This window comes from Seriola dumerili, unplaced genomic scaffold, assembly GCF_002260705.1.
Source record: "Seriola dumerili isolate Sdu_G_001 unplaced genomic scaffold, Sdu_1.0 BDQW01000432.1, whole genome shotgun sequence".
In the NCBI taxonomy this organism is placed as follows: domain Eukaryota; kingdom Metazoa; phylum Chordata; class Actinopteri; order Carangiformes; family Carangidae; genus Seriola; species Seriola dumerili.
In genome coordinates, this window is record NW_019174687.1 from 1,914,922 (window position 1) to 1,928,720 (window position 13,799).

The 13,799-nt window shown below is 39.8% G+C and overlaps 1 protein-coding gene across 5 annotated transcripts in view; it reads right to left on the reverse strand.

Annotated features, from left to right (window-relative positions):
* Positions 1–13,799, reverse strand: part of depdc5 (DEP domain containing 5) — a 35,314-nt gene that overhangs the window by 5,770 nt on the left and 15,745 nt on the right. For 2 of the 5 annotated variants that reach the window (XM_022761885.1, XM_022761884.1), the window contains exons 31-39: positions 12,400–12,536; positions 12,205–12,313; positions 11,878–11,940; positions 7,400–7,512; positions 7,075–7,155; positions 6,318–6,450; positions 6,077–6,176; positions 4,222–4,461; positions 956–1,125 (exon numbers count right to left, since the gene is read on the reverse strand). In XM_022761885.1, the coding sequence (XP_022617606.1) occupies positions 956–1,125; positions 4,222–4,461; positions 6,077–6,176; positions 6,318–6,450; positions 7,075–7,155; positions 7,400–7,512; positions 11,878–11,940; positions 12,205–12,313; positions 12,400–12,536 (1,146 nt within the window). Of the gene's footprint in view, positions 1–955; positions 1,126–4,221; positions 4,462–6,076; positions 6,177–6,317; positions 6,451–7,074; positions 7,156–7,399; positions 7,513–11,877; positions 11,941–12,204; positions 12,314–12,399; positions 12,537–13,799 lie in introns of those variants that run through there. The other 3 variants (XM_022761888.1, XM_022761889.1, XM_022761890.1) reach the window with 3 other exon arrangements.

The window sequence follows — 13,799 nt, forward strand, 5'->3', positions numbered from 1 at the left end:
TGGTCTTTCAGTCATCTGGTTGGTTTTAATGTTGGGATCAGTATCTTTCTGTCACATTCAGCCTTTTCAACTTTAGTGTAATCATTGATTCTTTGACTTTCACTTCAAAGATTTTTAATTTCTTCAGTACTCCCTGTATCACCGCCCACAACCCAACCGAAACTGTTCCAATGGAAGAATGTCTGTTTCCTGTGCTCTTGTGTTGCAGACTGAAAATGCTGGGTGTGTTTGAAAAGATGTTGTTGATCACCACCCCCACCTGCCCAGAAATAGAATCTCACTGTAGCAATAATTTGATAATTCTGGCCAAAAAGACTCATACATATGTATTTCTCCTTGTCACATCACTCGACAAAGAAGAGCATTAACAGCATTTTGCTTTTGAAATCATTACAATGTCTAGTAATAATCCACATGTTGGGTTTATTAATCTGTTTTCCCCTACATTTTTTACATTTGTCCTCAGACTCAAACTATTGAATGGATCAGTCAACTGAGATCCCAAATGTTTAAACATGTATCATTTACAGCTGTAAAAATAAATAAAATACATCTAGTGTCATGCTGCACTGATCTATGAACCTTTAGCTTCATGTAAAGGAGACAACACCAACATTTAACGGTTAATCATCAATGATATCAAAAAGAAAACATCCTTCTATACAGATGATGTAGTTATATTTTTCACAGAGCTGGGGTACATTGGTTTATGTTTTTTCTTACAAAGGTTTGTACTGTGTTTGTGACTCTCTACTCTCAGTTCTATGGATCTTTTTCCTTCATCATATTTGATTGTTGTTGTTGCTTTTTTTTTTTTCTTCCTTTGGTCTTTAGAAAAATAATTTATTCTTTGGTTAGAATCTGAGTGCTGCTGCAGTACTCAAGAACCTGTCAAGTTACACACTGTGTACACTGTACGCTGGTTGGAAAGGAAGTTTTGATTGAATGAAGTTACCATCTCAAAGAGCACTGCAGCAGTGACGGCCATCCAGTGCAGCTTGATCTCAAAGGCAGCGTTGAGGGAGAAGTTTCCATGGTAATAACAGCTGCACCATTCAGTTCGGTCGCTGCGGTTGTTCACATCCACATCCAGAGTGACTGTCTTCTGCTCCGGGACTGTAGCAGCTGGAGGACAGAGGGAGGCAGGGAGGGAGGTGGAGAGACAGGAAGACAGGAGGCCAAGAAAGCAAAAGGAGGAGGGATGGATGGATGGAGGCATAATGGGCAGATAGAGGAGTTAGAAATGAGGTGGTGAGCGTTGGATGGAGACCCTGTCTTTCACTACTGAGTAATGAGCAATCTAAATTATATATACAACTCACTGGAGACATCCTGCACTGTCTCCTGAACATACAGACTGAGTTTTGCTCAGATCGGATGAAGGGGGATAAGAGTCCACAACTATTGAAACATGCTTTGTGAAGATGAATAAAAGTGTGTGATTGGTCTCACTTCCTTAAAAAGAATCAAACCAGCTGAAGTGTTCGGCTTCGTTGAGCTTAAAACCTGTCCATCGTTACTCATGGATCTAACTTTGGGGGACTGAGCTGCTTCTTTCTAGAACCTGATAACTGTCACTTGTGGCTATATCCATTATTATTACTGTTGTTATTATTATTTGGAAAACTCACACTTGTCTTTCCCCTAACATGACAAGCTTTGTCATTCAGTGTGTGAATTACACTCAGTTACTGTCTTTAGTTACCTGATGGCATGAGTACTTCTACACTTCCTTTAATCTCAAATAAAGTTAAAACAGCATGAATGTTTGCATTGTCTCAGTTCACAGAGAGGTTTCCTGGTATAATAAACATCAATTATAACAACAAATAAGCTGTAAATGAATCAGTGTCTAATGAATGACTTCAGTGTCACATTAATACTATTCCAGGAAACCAGTCTACAGCATCAGACCAGGAAAGCATTAAAGCTGTTGTTTTAAAGGTTAAAACGTTTTGAATGAACAGAGGTAACAAATGAAGCTTTCAGCAGTTTATGAAGCGAGAATCGAGCCGAAGCTGAAACACTGTCACAACGCGGCGTGTTGTGATCATGTTTCCTGTTGACGAGCCAGCAGGAGAGCGACAGGTGAGGACAGTGCATACCACAGCACTACTGAACCACAGCCGCTAACACCACAGCATGCACACCAACTACTACTACACACACAGCATGCACTGATTTGAAGGTGGAGGTGGAAGAATTTGATCAGATCAATCAGAGTGATGCCACTGTGGATGGATTCATACGACTACAACTACAGAAACTGCATGCTCTACACATGTGGAAACACACCACCAGCTGTTCACTGCAGATCTACAGTCCACTGTCATGACAGCTGAGTCCAGTAAGTGTCACAGCAAGACCATGATGATGGTAATGGACAATGAGGAATATGATGTGATGAAATGTTACATGGATCAGTTCTGTGGTGATGGTGAGATGCCACTGTGTGAGCAGGATGAAGAGTTATTATGGTGAGTGTTGTGTCTGTGGTGGTTATGAACATGTGCGGCTCATTGTTTCTGGTTTTGTTTTTAATCTGGTTTTTATCACAACCCAGTCATAGAACTGTAACCACTGTATTCTTTTACTTTGAGGGACTCAGTTGATCCACATTTTCTTTCAGTTTTTCTCTACATGTTTTAACTCTGGGAGCACCGTCTGTGCTGTGTTTGTTTTTTAAAAGACAATCTTATTCACAGGAAACTGCAGTGACCGTGGGGCACAGTGTGTCTTACTTTCAGCCACAGAGTTGAACAAGACAGAGGCCTACCTCCGTCAGAAGGTTACTGAGAAGACATAAGGCAAACTCCTAATATGACATGAATCCAAACCAACAGAAACACTGAGACTCATTAGAACTAGAATTAGCACCTCTCAGTTCTACGCCTTTCCTTCTGTCACAATCTCCTCAAAAACATGTTTTGTGAGGTCACTGTGACTTTGACCTTTGACCACCAAATTCTATCACTTCAGCGTTGAGTCTAAGTGAAAGCTGGTGCCAAATTTGAAGAAATTACGTCAAGGAGATACAGAGTAGCAACAGACGGACAACCTGAAAACATAACGCCTACAGCTGTGGCTGTCTCCGACATTGACATGAAAATCAATAAAACATTCTAGTTTGTGAAAAATCTTTTGGAAATCCTACATAGATACTTATGTGACATTATCTGCCTAAACAAAATCTTGACAAATGTCCTTTCAACTGTCTCTGTGCTTCGTACTCAACTTCTAATTGTCCAATCATCTCTGGCTTGACTGTGGGTGTACAATAACATTAAATACAAACAAACTTAAACTAAACCAGCCTGACATCCATCCAATGGAAGTGATATCATGAAAACTAACACAACAATAAACTATAACAATAAACTAAACTTGTGTTGTGTTGACTGAGCTGTGGCAGAGTCTGTCTCTATGCCATTTAATTATTCATTAAAATCTAAAAAACCTAATTATGTTTAACAGCTGACTTTTTTTCAAAGCCATTTTAACTTATTAGATCATTTAATTCAGTGTAAAGACTAAACAGAAAATTTATTTTAACTGTAAATGAATCCAGCAATTTAGTATTTTGACTAATTAACAGTTACAGTTAAATTAACAACCTGCTCAGAATATATTTATTTAACTGCACTTCATTTTGCTTCAGTGTGTTTTTCTTCCTAACAGGTAGTTTCTCAGCACCTCCCTCTTCCTCTCCATCTTGTGTATTATATTGCTGTAACTCGGTAGGATAGCCACTGTCCGTCTCAGTGGGCTCAGTGTTGTTTGCCTGCAGTATCATCACGATATAGTCCTAACTGTCACTGCACTGACATGCTCCTTCTGAAGACATCCAGCTATTTTTCTGGTGAGAATTTGGACAAACCAAAAACATTGAGCCTCAGGTAGATGTGGATGAATTTTGTATGGAAGCTTGAGGGTTCAAATGAGGCTGTTCAATATTCCCATGGGTCATGTGATGTGGGATATTGGCCAGAGCAGAATGTACTGCCATGATATACACAGAAATTATCTGCAACAGTAGTAGAACAACCAGTCGGGATTTCTGGTAAGTTTCTGAACAACCAAGCTCCTTAACACAAATGTAAATACTGGACCCAGACAGTCTCTGAAGTGGACTTGAGTATGATCTGCATCAGACTGAACGAGGGACAGGGCCATGTCCCCTCTGCAGTGTGGGCTGGGCTGGGGGGATCGGGCTGGGTGTACCTAGCAGTGCAGCGGCCTGGCTGCGTCCTCCAAAGCTGCGGCTGAAGGAGCTGTGCCTACTTGCGTAGGAGGCCGGCCGGCTGGGCAGCCAGGGCAGGAGGAAGGCCGGGAGGTCACAGGGTCGCCGCTCCTCTAACACGAAAGCCACCTCGAACCACTTCCTCTGGAACAGGGCGAAGTCCTCCAGGGCGGCAGCGGACCAACCTCCAGGTGCTGTGGGGGGGAGCTGGGAGGTCGTGCCTACAGAGGACACAGAATGACACAAAAACATCCCCTCAAAACCTCTACAGGAGAACAATCACGTTTCTCTAGTTATACCTAATTAACTCTAGGTATATACAGGACATGACAGCGTGTGCAGTAAGCCCTACGACCTCTGTAGGCCTTGTTTTCATGGCAGTGCAACAACCAGTTGTTAGCAGTGCTGACAGGCTGCTTTGTCCATTTGGGTGATAGGTTGGTACCGAGCGTAGAGCACGCAGTGCACAGATGGGAGGACACACACAAACAGGTGGGAGGTTCATTCAAATGAGACAGTGCAGCAAAGAGTTGGTGTTTAAGTGGAAAATGTATTTCAGACTTGACAGGATTGACTTGACATTGACCATGTCTGTTTCTGGTGAGGGTCAATCTGCTGTGATTCTTACATTATCTGCAGATTTATACTGTATCTGACCACCTTCTCCTACATTTCATCGGATCCCTGCAGCCTTCTGAAGTGACAACCTGGACGTCACCACAGTGTACACCCTTGCAAACAATGTTTTACTCCAGGGCACTCACCTATCCGTCGACATTATGCATCACAATGGAACCCTTCAGTGTATGTCCTCAGTTTGAGCAGAGAAGGACGGTTGTTAAATCCCTTGTTAAGCTGCCATTGACAGCCATCCTCCGATATATACCTCTACTTACTCACGGATCATTCCACAACGGAAGCCGGTCACTCATTCACAACCTAGCAATCTCACTAGTTGACTGGACTGGAATGACTGACTGACGCAGGAAAAATATTTATTTTTTCTGGCTTGAGGTTTTTTTGTTTGTGTGCAAATAACTGAATTCTATTTTAATGGTCCCTAAACAAGCCAAATTTAAGTTTCTTTTTTGTCAATCGTATTTTGAACTGAAAATAACTGAAGCAGAACACGAATGGAATTTTGAGTTGGTTTAGGGACTTTGGGACTGTGGGATTTGGGAATACTTAATGAGTATCTTTAAACATACAAACATTTTGGTTTTTGCAGTAAAATTTTGTGCTTGTGTTTTTCTTTGTGGGACTTGAATACGGTCATTCAATGTGTAGGTGGGTCACATTTTTGTTGTGCACCCTTTGTGGAGTTTGATGAAAACATTTCAAAAGGGAGAAAAACTACCAACAAAACAAAACTTAAAAAGTCAAACTGTCACAATCAGTCCCGTGTGTGACCGCCTCCTTTCCAACTTTCTTTTTTGCAGCCGTAGGGTTTCATATTTTATTCTTGAAAGTTAAATAAAAACCCACACCACCTGCCTGGCTGCAGATCTGAGGTACTGAGGATCTGAGGATCATGTTGTTCTTCACCATCCAAACAACAACCTCATTTCCTGCAGAAGTCTCTTTCCATTTGTTGGGCTGTTATCACTGCAGCACTATGATTGGCACTGCACTTTTTGGTGGGATGAGGCCAGTGATGTGACTGGCTAAGAGTGAATTTATTAATTACCAGTCCCTCTGATTCATATTTCCAGTCAGACTTTTTGAAGTTTGTGCTGCTAGACATGAACCAAAATGCTTGAAGCTCTAACGCTTTGCACTTGTTGTTGCACGTTTATGGTTAAAACAGGACCATGTGTGTGTTATAAATCCACTCACCGTCCTTCTCTCCTACTATCCTGTAGAAGTAGAAACCGTAGACAAAGGTGCGCATCGCGTCTCCAGAAGCATGAGCCACTAAACCTTCATCCAGCATTTTCTGCACAAACCAAATAGAAACCTTTGCTATACACAACACACCATCTTCAGTTGTACTACAGCAATGTTAGCACCCCACGCACCCGCACAGACACACAGACACACTTGTGACATTAGTAAAGTTTGGACAGACAGCTCTTACCTGCATAATGTCCACAGCCATCCCCTGTGTGGCCACTCCTTCCACATTGTTGACCAGCCAATGAACGACCTCAGCGCTGATGAAGCAGTTGCATGGCAGACCCTTCTGCTCTGGCAGCAGCTGTACACCTGTCCTGTAACACCAGAGAGCGCAGACATGCAGCTATCTGAAATCACTGTTCTCCAAACAGGAACAACCACACTTCTCATAGTTAATGTCTTTTTCTGTAATGAGGCCCTCATAGTAAAGAATACAACTTGTATCATCATTAATGACCTATAGTAAAATGTAGGTCTTTACTCCAGTCAGTGTTTCAGAGGCTGGGACAGATAAGTACAGATAATAATTTCCTAGAGGTAAAATAAGCCTTTATCTATGTGTTTTTATCTGTGAAGGGAGCATGGAAGGACATTAGCACTGAACACTAAATGACTATACATTCAGCTATTTCCAAATACGTTTTTATGTTCCCATTAGCTGCCCCACATACCATTTTGGTCCTATGAAAATAACTGAAAAATGCAACACCTTGTTTTTTTCTTAGTATCTTCATGTCCATAGTGGTAGAGATGAGGTCAGCAGTAAAGCAAGTGCTGAACCTGACCCTTGTGGTGAAGAGGGAGCTGAGATGTGTTGTTATGTAACTGCACACTGATTACAGTAACCACATGAAAGGAAGATGTGTAGGTTTTTTGTGACCCACTGTAACTCTGCAGGACACAACTGACTGTCAAACATGCACAACAACAAATCTCACGTGGGATGTTTGATGGCTTCCAGCAACTCATAGGGTGTTGAAGAGGAGTTCAGAGAGAGGGCTCCCGCTGCAGACTGGCCGCTGTGAACAGAACATCCATTTATTAGCAAATTATCAGATATTCTCACAGGAGTCCATCGCAAACTTCAACACTGGAGTGTTTGAAAACAACAACAACCCATGAAGTGCAGCATAAACAGACAACACACACAACTTAACCATACTAGGACAAAACAAGTTTTCAGACTCATCATAATTTATGATGCGTGCTAGACATGTTTTGTTCCAGTTGTTAAGAGTGTCTCTACATGTAGTAAAAGGTTACCTGGTGTCTGTGCTGCTGCTTGCTGCAGTCTCTCCTGCAGGCTGTGCTGCTGCTCCCCCTGTCAGTCCAGACTGGACTCCCTTATCTGCAGCCTCGTTAGCTTCAGCAGGCAACTACACAATTAGGATACACTTCACTAAATGAGCTGCTTCAGTTTATATCCCCAGATCAAAAAAAAAAAAAGAAAAAGCATTGTTCTCACTTATATCTGATTGTATCCAGCCACACAAATGCTTTTATTTGTCAGCTTTTGAAGTTTCTGCAGCTACACTGACACAATCCAGTGCAGGGGAAGTGAGTTTTGCTTGTGTTGCTCAAAACATTTAAACAAAACATTTAAAAAATCATCTACTTCCAGAAATAACTGCTGCTATTACTCCTACTTACTAATTCAGAGACATTACTCCTACATTACTCCTGTGGTGTATCCACAGTAAACGAGACACTGTTACTGAGACTCACTGATATGTTATGTCTTAAATGTAGTTATCAAATGTTGTGAGCAGCGGTGGAAGAAGGATTCAGATACTTTATTCTTAAGTAAATGTGGCAATTCAAAATACTTTTTAAGTCAAAGCAGAATTAACAGAAAAAGTGCTGATTATGAATCCTGTCAGTGTTCATTTTTTATACATTAATGGTGCATTCAAATATAAGCAGTCTGACAGTTTTAGTTGTTTTAGGTGGAGCAAATGACCTAACCTTTAGGATCAAACCAGTGAATTATTCTGTTTGGTAGTTTAAACAATAATAATAACACATCAAATGTTATAAAGTGATAATATTTTTTATATGCTCCTGCTGACACACAGTACAAGTACACCCACACAGGTGCTTTCACTTCACTAAACTTCTCAGTACAAAGTGGACCTCACCAGATTTGCCTTATGAGGGCAGGACAATCTACCCTGTTATCATTCTAGTACATAGCTTTAAGGCGGACCTATGCAGGGATTGATTTGATGTCACTAAACTCTGACTAGATGTCGAATCAGACAGAGTGGTCATGAAAACCTGTGTAGGTGCGCAGAGCCTTTACTTTGTATAGTCACTAGTAACTATAGCTGTCATATAAATCTAGTGCAGTAAAAAGTACAATATTTCCTTCTCAAGAGTTGTGAAGTAGAAGTATACAGTTGCAAAACATGGAAATACTTCAGTAAATTGTACTGAACTACAAATACTATACTGTATATATGTATATAAAGTTTGCATTCCCCTTAGACCCTCGATGAAATATCAAAAAATCAATCCATATAGTACAGTTAAGCTTCAAAATAGTGTTCCATAATTATCTAAATATGTTTCTAACCAAAGACCCTTTTATGGTATGGCCTCATTGTTAAAATAGCTGAGTCCAAGTCAAAATGTATCTTAAATACCAAGCTCAAACGTTTACATTCCCTTTGATGAATCTTCTGCATAATTCATTATAATATTTAAAATCAGGTGTCTGGTTTTGTCATCACTTGATGAGTGGCAACAAGTGTGTTCAATTAGGCTTGTGTTTTATATTTGCAAGTGGGTATAGACGTCCAAGATGTTCATGCAGTTTGCTGAGCGCAACCACAACAATGGGAGCAGGGAAACAGCTGTCAGAAGACCTCAAAATTAAACTGGTGAACTTTGATAAGCTGGAGAGGGATATAACAATATTTGAAAGCATTTTGGGATACCACTACCAACTGTGAAGACCATAATCCAAAAATGGAAGAAACATGGACAGACTAAGACTCTACTAAGGAGTGCAAGACCAAGTAAAATAAATGTAAAAGCTGCTAGAAAACTGGCTCTAGAACTACATAAGACTGGGAAACAAACAGCAGGTGACCTGAAAAATCCATAGAGGCAAATTGAATAAAAGTTTACATCTCCACAGTCAAGCGCAGTCTGCACAAGTCTGAAATGTTTGAGAGAAAAGCAGGCAGGAAGCCACTGCTTACTCCTAGACACAAGGCAGCATCCTCAAAGGATGCTAAAGAGCATGTGAACAAACCAAATGAGTTTTGAAACAAGATTATGTGGTCTGATGAGACCAAAGTCAAACTTATGCTCATAATTCAAACGGGAACGTTGCGCGAGAAAAAACTCGCCTGCCTATGTGGAGAGGAGAACCATTCCCACAGTCAAACATGGTGGCGGCTTGCTGATGTTTTGAAGGTGTCTGTATGCATCAATCACTGGAGCTTTGCATAAAGTGGAAGGAAGAATGAATGCAGGCCAATATCAACAGATTTTAAAGCAAAGCCTCCTACCACCAGTCTAAAAGCTAAAAATGAAGAGACAGTGGTGCTTCAACAAGACAATGATACAAATTACAGATCAAAGTCAACTCAGGAGCGTTTTGCCATGGCCTTCCCTGTGTCCAGACTTATACATAATAGAAAACCCATGGATAGATTTGAAGAAGGCTGTACAAGGCAGCAACCAAGCAATCTGGCAGACTTGGAACAAATATGCCATGAAAACTGGGCTAAAATTACACCTGAGAGGATACAGAAGCTGCTCTGAGGTTATCCAAAGAGGCTGGAGGAGGGCATAAATGCAAAAGGAGAACATACAAAGTATTAGAGAACATTTCATAAAGGGGGATGCAAACTTTTGGACTGATATAATTTTCATTATTTCACATTCTGTTTATACACTTTTGGGACATTTTTGTTACTTTTGAGGATGAAGGAACATTTGTGCCAATTGAACATATATAAAATAAATATTATGTTGATGAAAATAATTTTTTTTGTTTTTACTTTTTTTTGTCATTTCACAGTAAGGGGATGCAAACTTTTGCACTCAACTGTATATGTGTGTGTTGTTTCTTCTCATTTTTCTCTCTTCCTCTTAATAAGTCATATATATATATATACTTTTTTGAGATATATCAATAATTAAAGTCAAAATATAAATCTATAGCAATAACAAAAAGCTGTCAGTTGTTTTGTCCCACTGTAGTAGTGTATGCCGTCATATTATGTTATGTTACACATGTATGTAACACTTTCTTTGTCTTTGTCTTGCTTCGCCAAAAAAAAAAAATTCCACCACAAACTAAATAACATTCACCTTCACTGTACTGGGGAAGAGCCAGATATTTCAAAACCTGGACAAAAATCAAAACAGATAGTTTTGATTTATTTTTGCACGTACAGATAAAACCAGAGAGAAGTGAGAAACAATAACCAACCCAGTCCTGAGATCGTGCATGGAAACAGGTTTGAGTGAATGAATCCTGCTGTGATACAGAGCATGTTAGTTACACCAGGATCACACTTACTATTATCATTATTATTATCATTATTATTATTAGTTATTATTATCTACAGAACTGAGAACAATGAGTTTCAGGGTTTCTGCACCTTTTAAGACATTTTTAATATCATGTGCATGTAACAATAATTCCTGACGATGTAATTAATCTAATTAATGTGAGCTGAACTTGGATAAGAAGCAGAAAATGAATGGTGGGATTAACTAATCAAAAATTACTAATGAATATGGGTTAATTGAAGTTTTTGACTTGCTGAACACCTGCTTATTATGAGTGGTTGAGCTTCTTCTCTGCTGTAGCCATAGTGACGGTGTTTACTGCAAGTCTGATGATGCTTTTTAAATATGTTTGTATTGAACAGTTTTCTGCAGAACAATCCACTGTCACAACAATCCCACGTTTAGTTTACAGATGTGTCTTCTGACAGCTCGCAATCAGAAAGGCAGTGATTTTATAACTCACATTACTGTTTGTGGGAGTCAAGAGAAAATATTGAAGACTTATGTAAATTAAATTCAAGAAAATGAATTGAACTTTCAGGCTGAAGCTATATACTCTAAACTTGGGCTGATGAAGTTATGTTTTAAATGTTTTGTTATTGGATGTACTGTGTAACTCTCTGGTTCTCAGACTTCTTCACATCAAAGACCCTAAACTGACACAGATTAGATCACAGACCCCCATCTGATCTGATTTCTGCTTTTAGATGTTTTATTACAGAAAGTGTTTGAAACCAAAACACTCACACATTCTGTCATTGAGTAACTTATGGATGGAAATATAGTGAAAGTAAATAATTCCCCTTTTGCTGGGGAACCCCTAGGACTCCTTAAAGGACCTCTATAAACAATTAAAGGTTACCTAACATCAGTTTACACATTTCTAATTTATGTGGTAAAGCTGTAATCACTGACCTCAATGTTTCAGCTTGAATCATCACAGAGACATTATCATGGCTGACATGTGATCCTGGTGTCACAGCTGACAGTGTCACTCTCTATCAGCAGGCACCACAGCACAAAGTACAAACTCAATACAAGTGAAAATGGAGAAGCAACACCGCAAGAGTCCCATACAGAGTGTTTCTGCACAGCTTGCTCATGCAATCATGTAGAGTAGAGTCTTCTAGAGGAGCTACAGCACATGATGACACACAACACACACACCAAAACACACAGCCTCAGCGATGCCCAGGGACCTTATCACTGACCTGAGAGTGATAGATGTAGGAGGAACGTGGGCTACGTATAAAATCCAAAATAAAGGCAGCGTCCTGTCAGCGTACACGAAGAGCAAAACCCAGGATCAAACACCCAAAGCCCAGCAGCAGGAACAGAAACCAGAACAGAGGCATGGAGAGAGAGGCAGATGACAGGAGAAAAACAACAGCAAAGGCCCCAAACTGAAGCACCAGCAGGGAACAATCATTTCATCAAAGTATCTGTTGCTGATGAATAAATTCACATGTGTCTGCAAAAGCTAAACGCCTGAAGCAGAGCCACTTATTCTGATCCACACACACAGATAAGACTCTCACCTTGCGGGGGCTGTCCACATATGTGGGAGCTATGGCAACATTAGAGGGGTCACTGACGGCAGCTGAGGGCTTCGTCTGCTGCTGCTGCTGCTGCTGCTCCTCCAGTGTCCTGACAGGATGCAGAAAGAACGCAGTGAAGACGGATTCACGGCTCAGATGTAAACACGTCGACCCGCAGCCCCAGGAGACACTCACTTCTGATTCTGCTCCATCTCCAGCAGAGCTGATAACGCAGATGTGCCTTTCTTGCCTTGTGGGGGCGGCACAGGCTCGGAGGGATACGCTGGGAGGGGACTGGTAACCTGCAGTCCCTTCATCGGCGTGCCCTTCTGCTGTGTGAGGAAGTGAGAAAAATATTTCAGCATCTAAACATTCAGTAAATTTAAAAGTTAAAAGAACAAATGTAAAGACATGTCTGTCTCATTTACAGCAGCTAGAGAGCAACTTCACTTCTACACCACTTCATGACTGTGTCCTCATAGTTCTCCACACTGACAGCAAGAAGATCAATTTTCATTTGTATAGATTATCTATGATTGGATTGTTGCAGGAGTGCAGGAGTGACAGTTTATTAAATGCCCCACTTTAAGTCTACAAGTTGATTTTCATACCAGAGTTTAGTTTTCTCATTTACTATTCATATTTTTGTCTGAAAAATATAAGAAATAAAATTCAAATTTTTCAAAAACTAGTAAATGTTTTTTTATCATGAAAAATTACACAATCGAGCAATTAGTTAAGCATCCGTTAATGATATTGTTTCATAAAGAGTTATTATAAAACAATATCAGTAAATATCAGAGAACAGTGGTGGAAGAAGTACTGAGATCCTTCAGTTAGTAAAAGTATTAATGCTCTGATATAAGAATACAAGTAAAAGTATCATCAGCATAAAGTACTTGAAGTATTGAAAAAGTGTCTAAAGCTATGGATCCTGTTAGTGTTATATTACTATATATCTTGTTGTTGAGTTGATTACTGATGTATTTTAATGTTGAAGGTGGTTAGTTTAGGTTAGTTTAGTTTTGTTGGGTAGTTACATTTAAAAATAATTGAACTTTATCACAGTTGGTCATATAATCCTAGGTGCTCCTCATAGGTTTTTGAAATCATAATGTGTAAAGTAACGAGCAATTGTAGCTGTGACATACATGTAGTGAAGTAAAAAAGTACAATATTCACCTCCAAGTGTTAACTATTAACTAATTTCTACAGAAGCCCTGAAGGCAAATGAAAATGAATGAATGAATTTTGGCCACAAGACACCGTAAAAAAAAAAAAAAATTCACCTGCAAAGCTTTTGGTTTTTTGTCAGGATGTGTACTGAGCAGGTCACAGTGGATGTATAGGTTAGACATATAACTTTCACCAAGGACTGGGATTATAAATCCTGTTATATTTATTAACTTATTGTCTCCTATTTAGACTGAGGTAGTGGTGCACTTCAGCCTATTGTGGCAGAAAAGCAATCTGCACTTCTTTTCTCTATGGAAGCCTCATGCATTCACTTGAGAAAAAAATGTTTTGAATTAATGTGATATTTATCTCGTTAACTCAGAAAAATAGACAGTGAGGAGACAAAGCCTATATATATA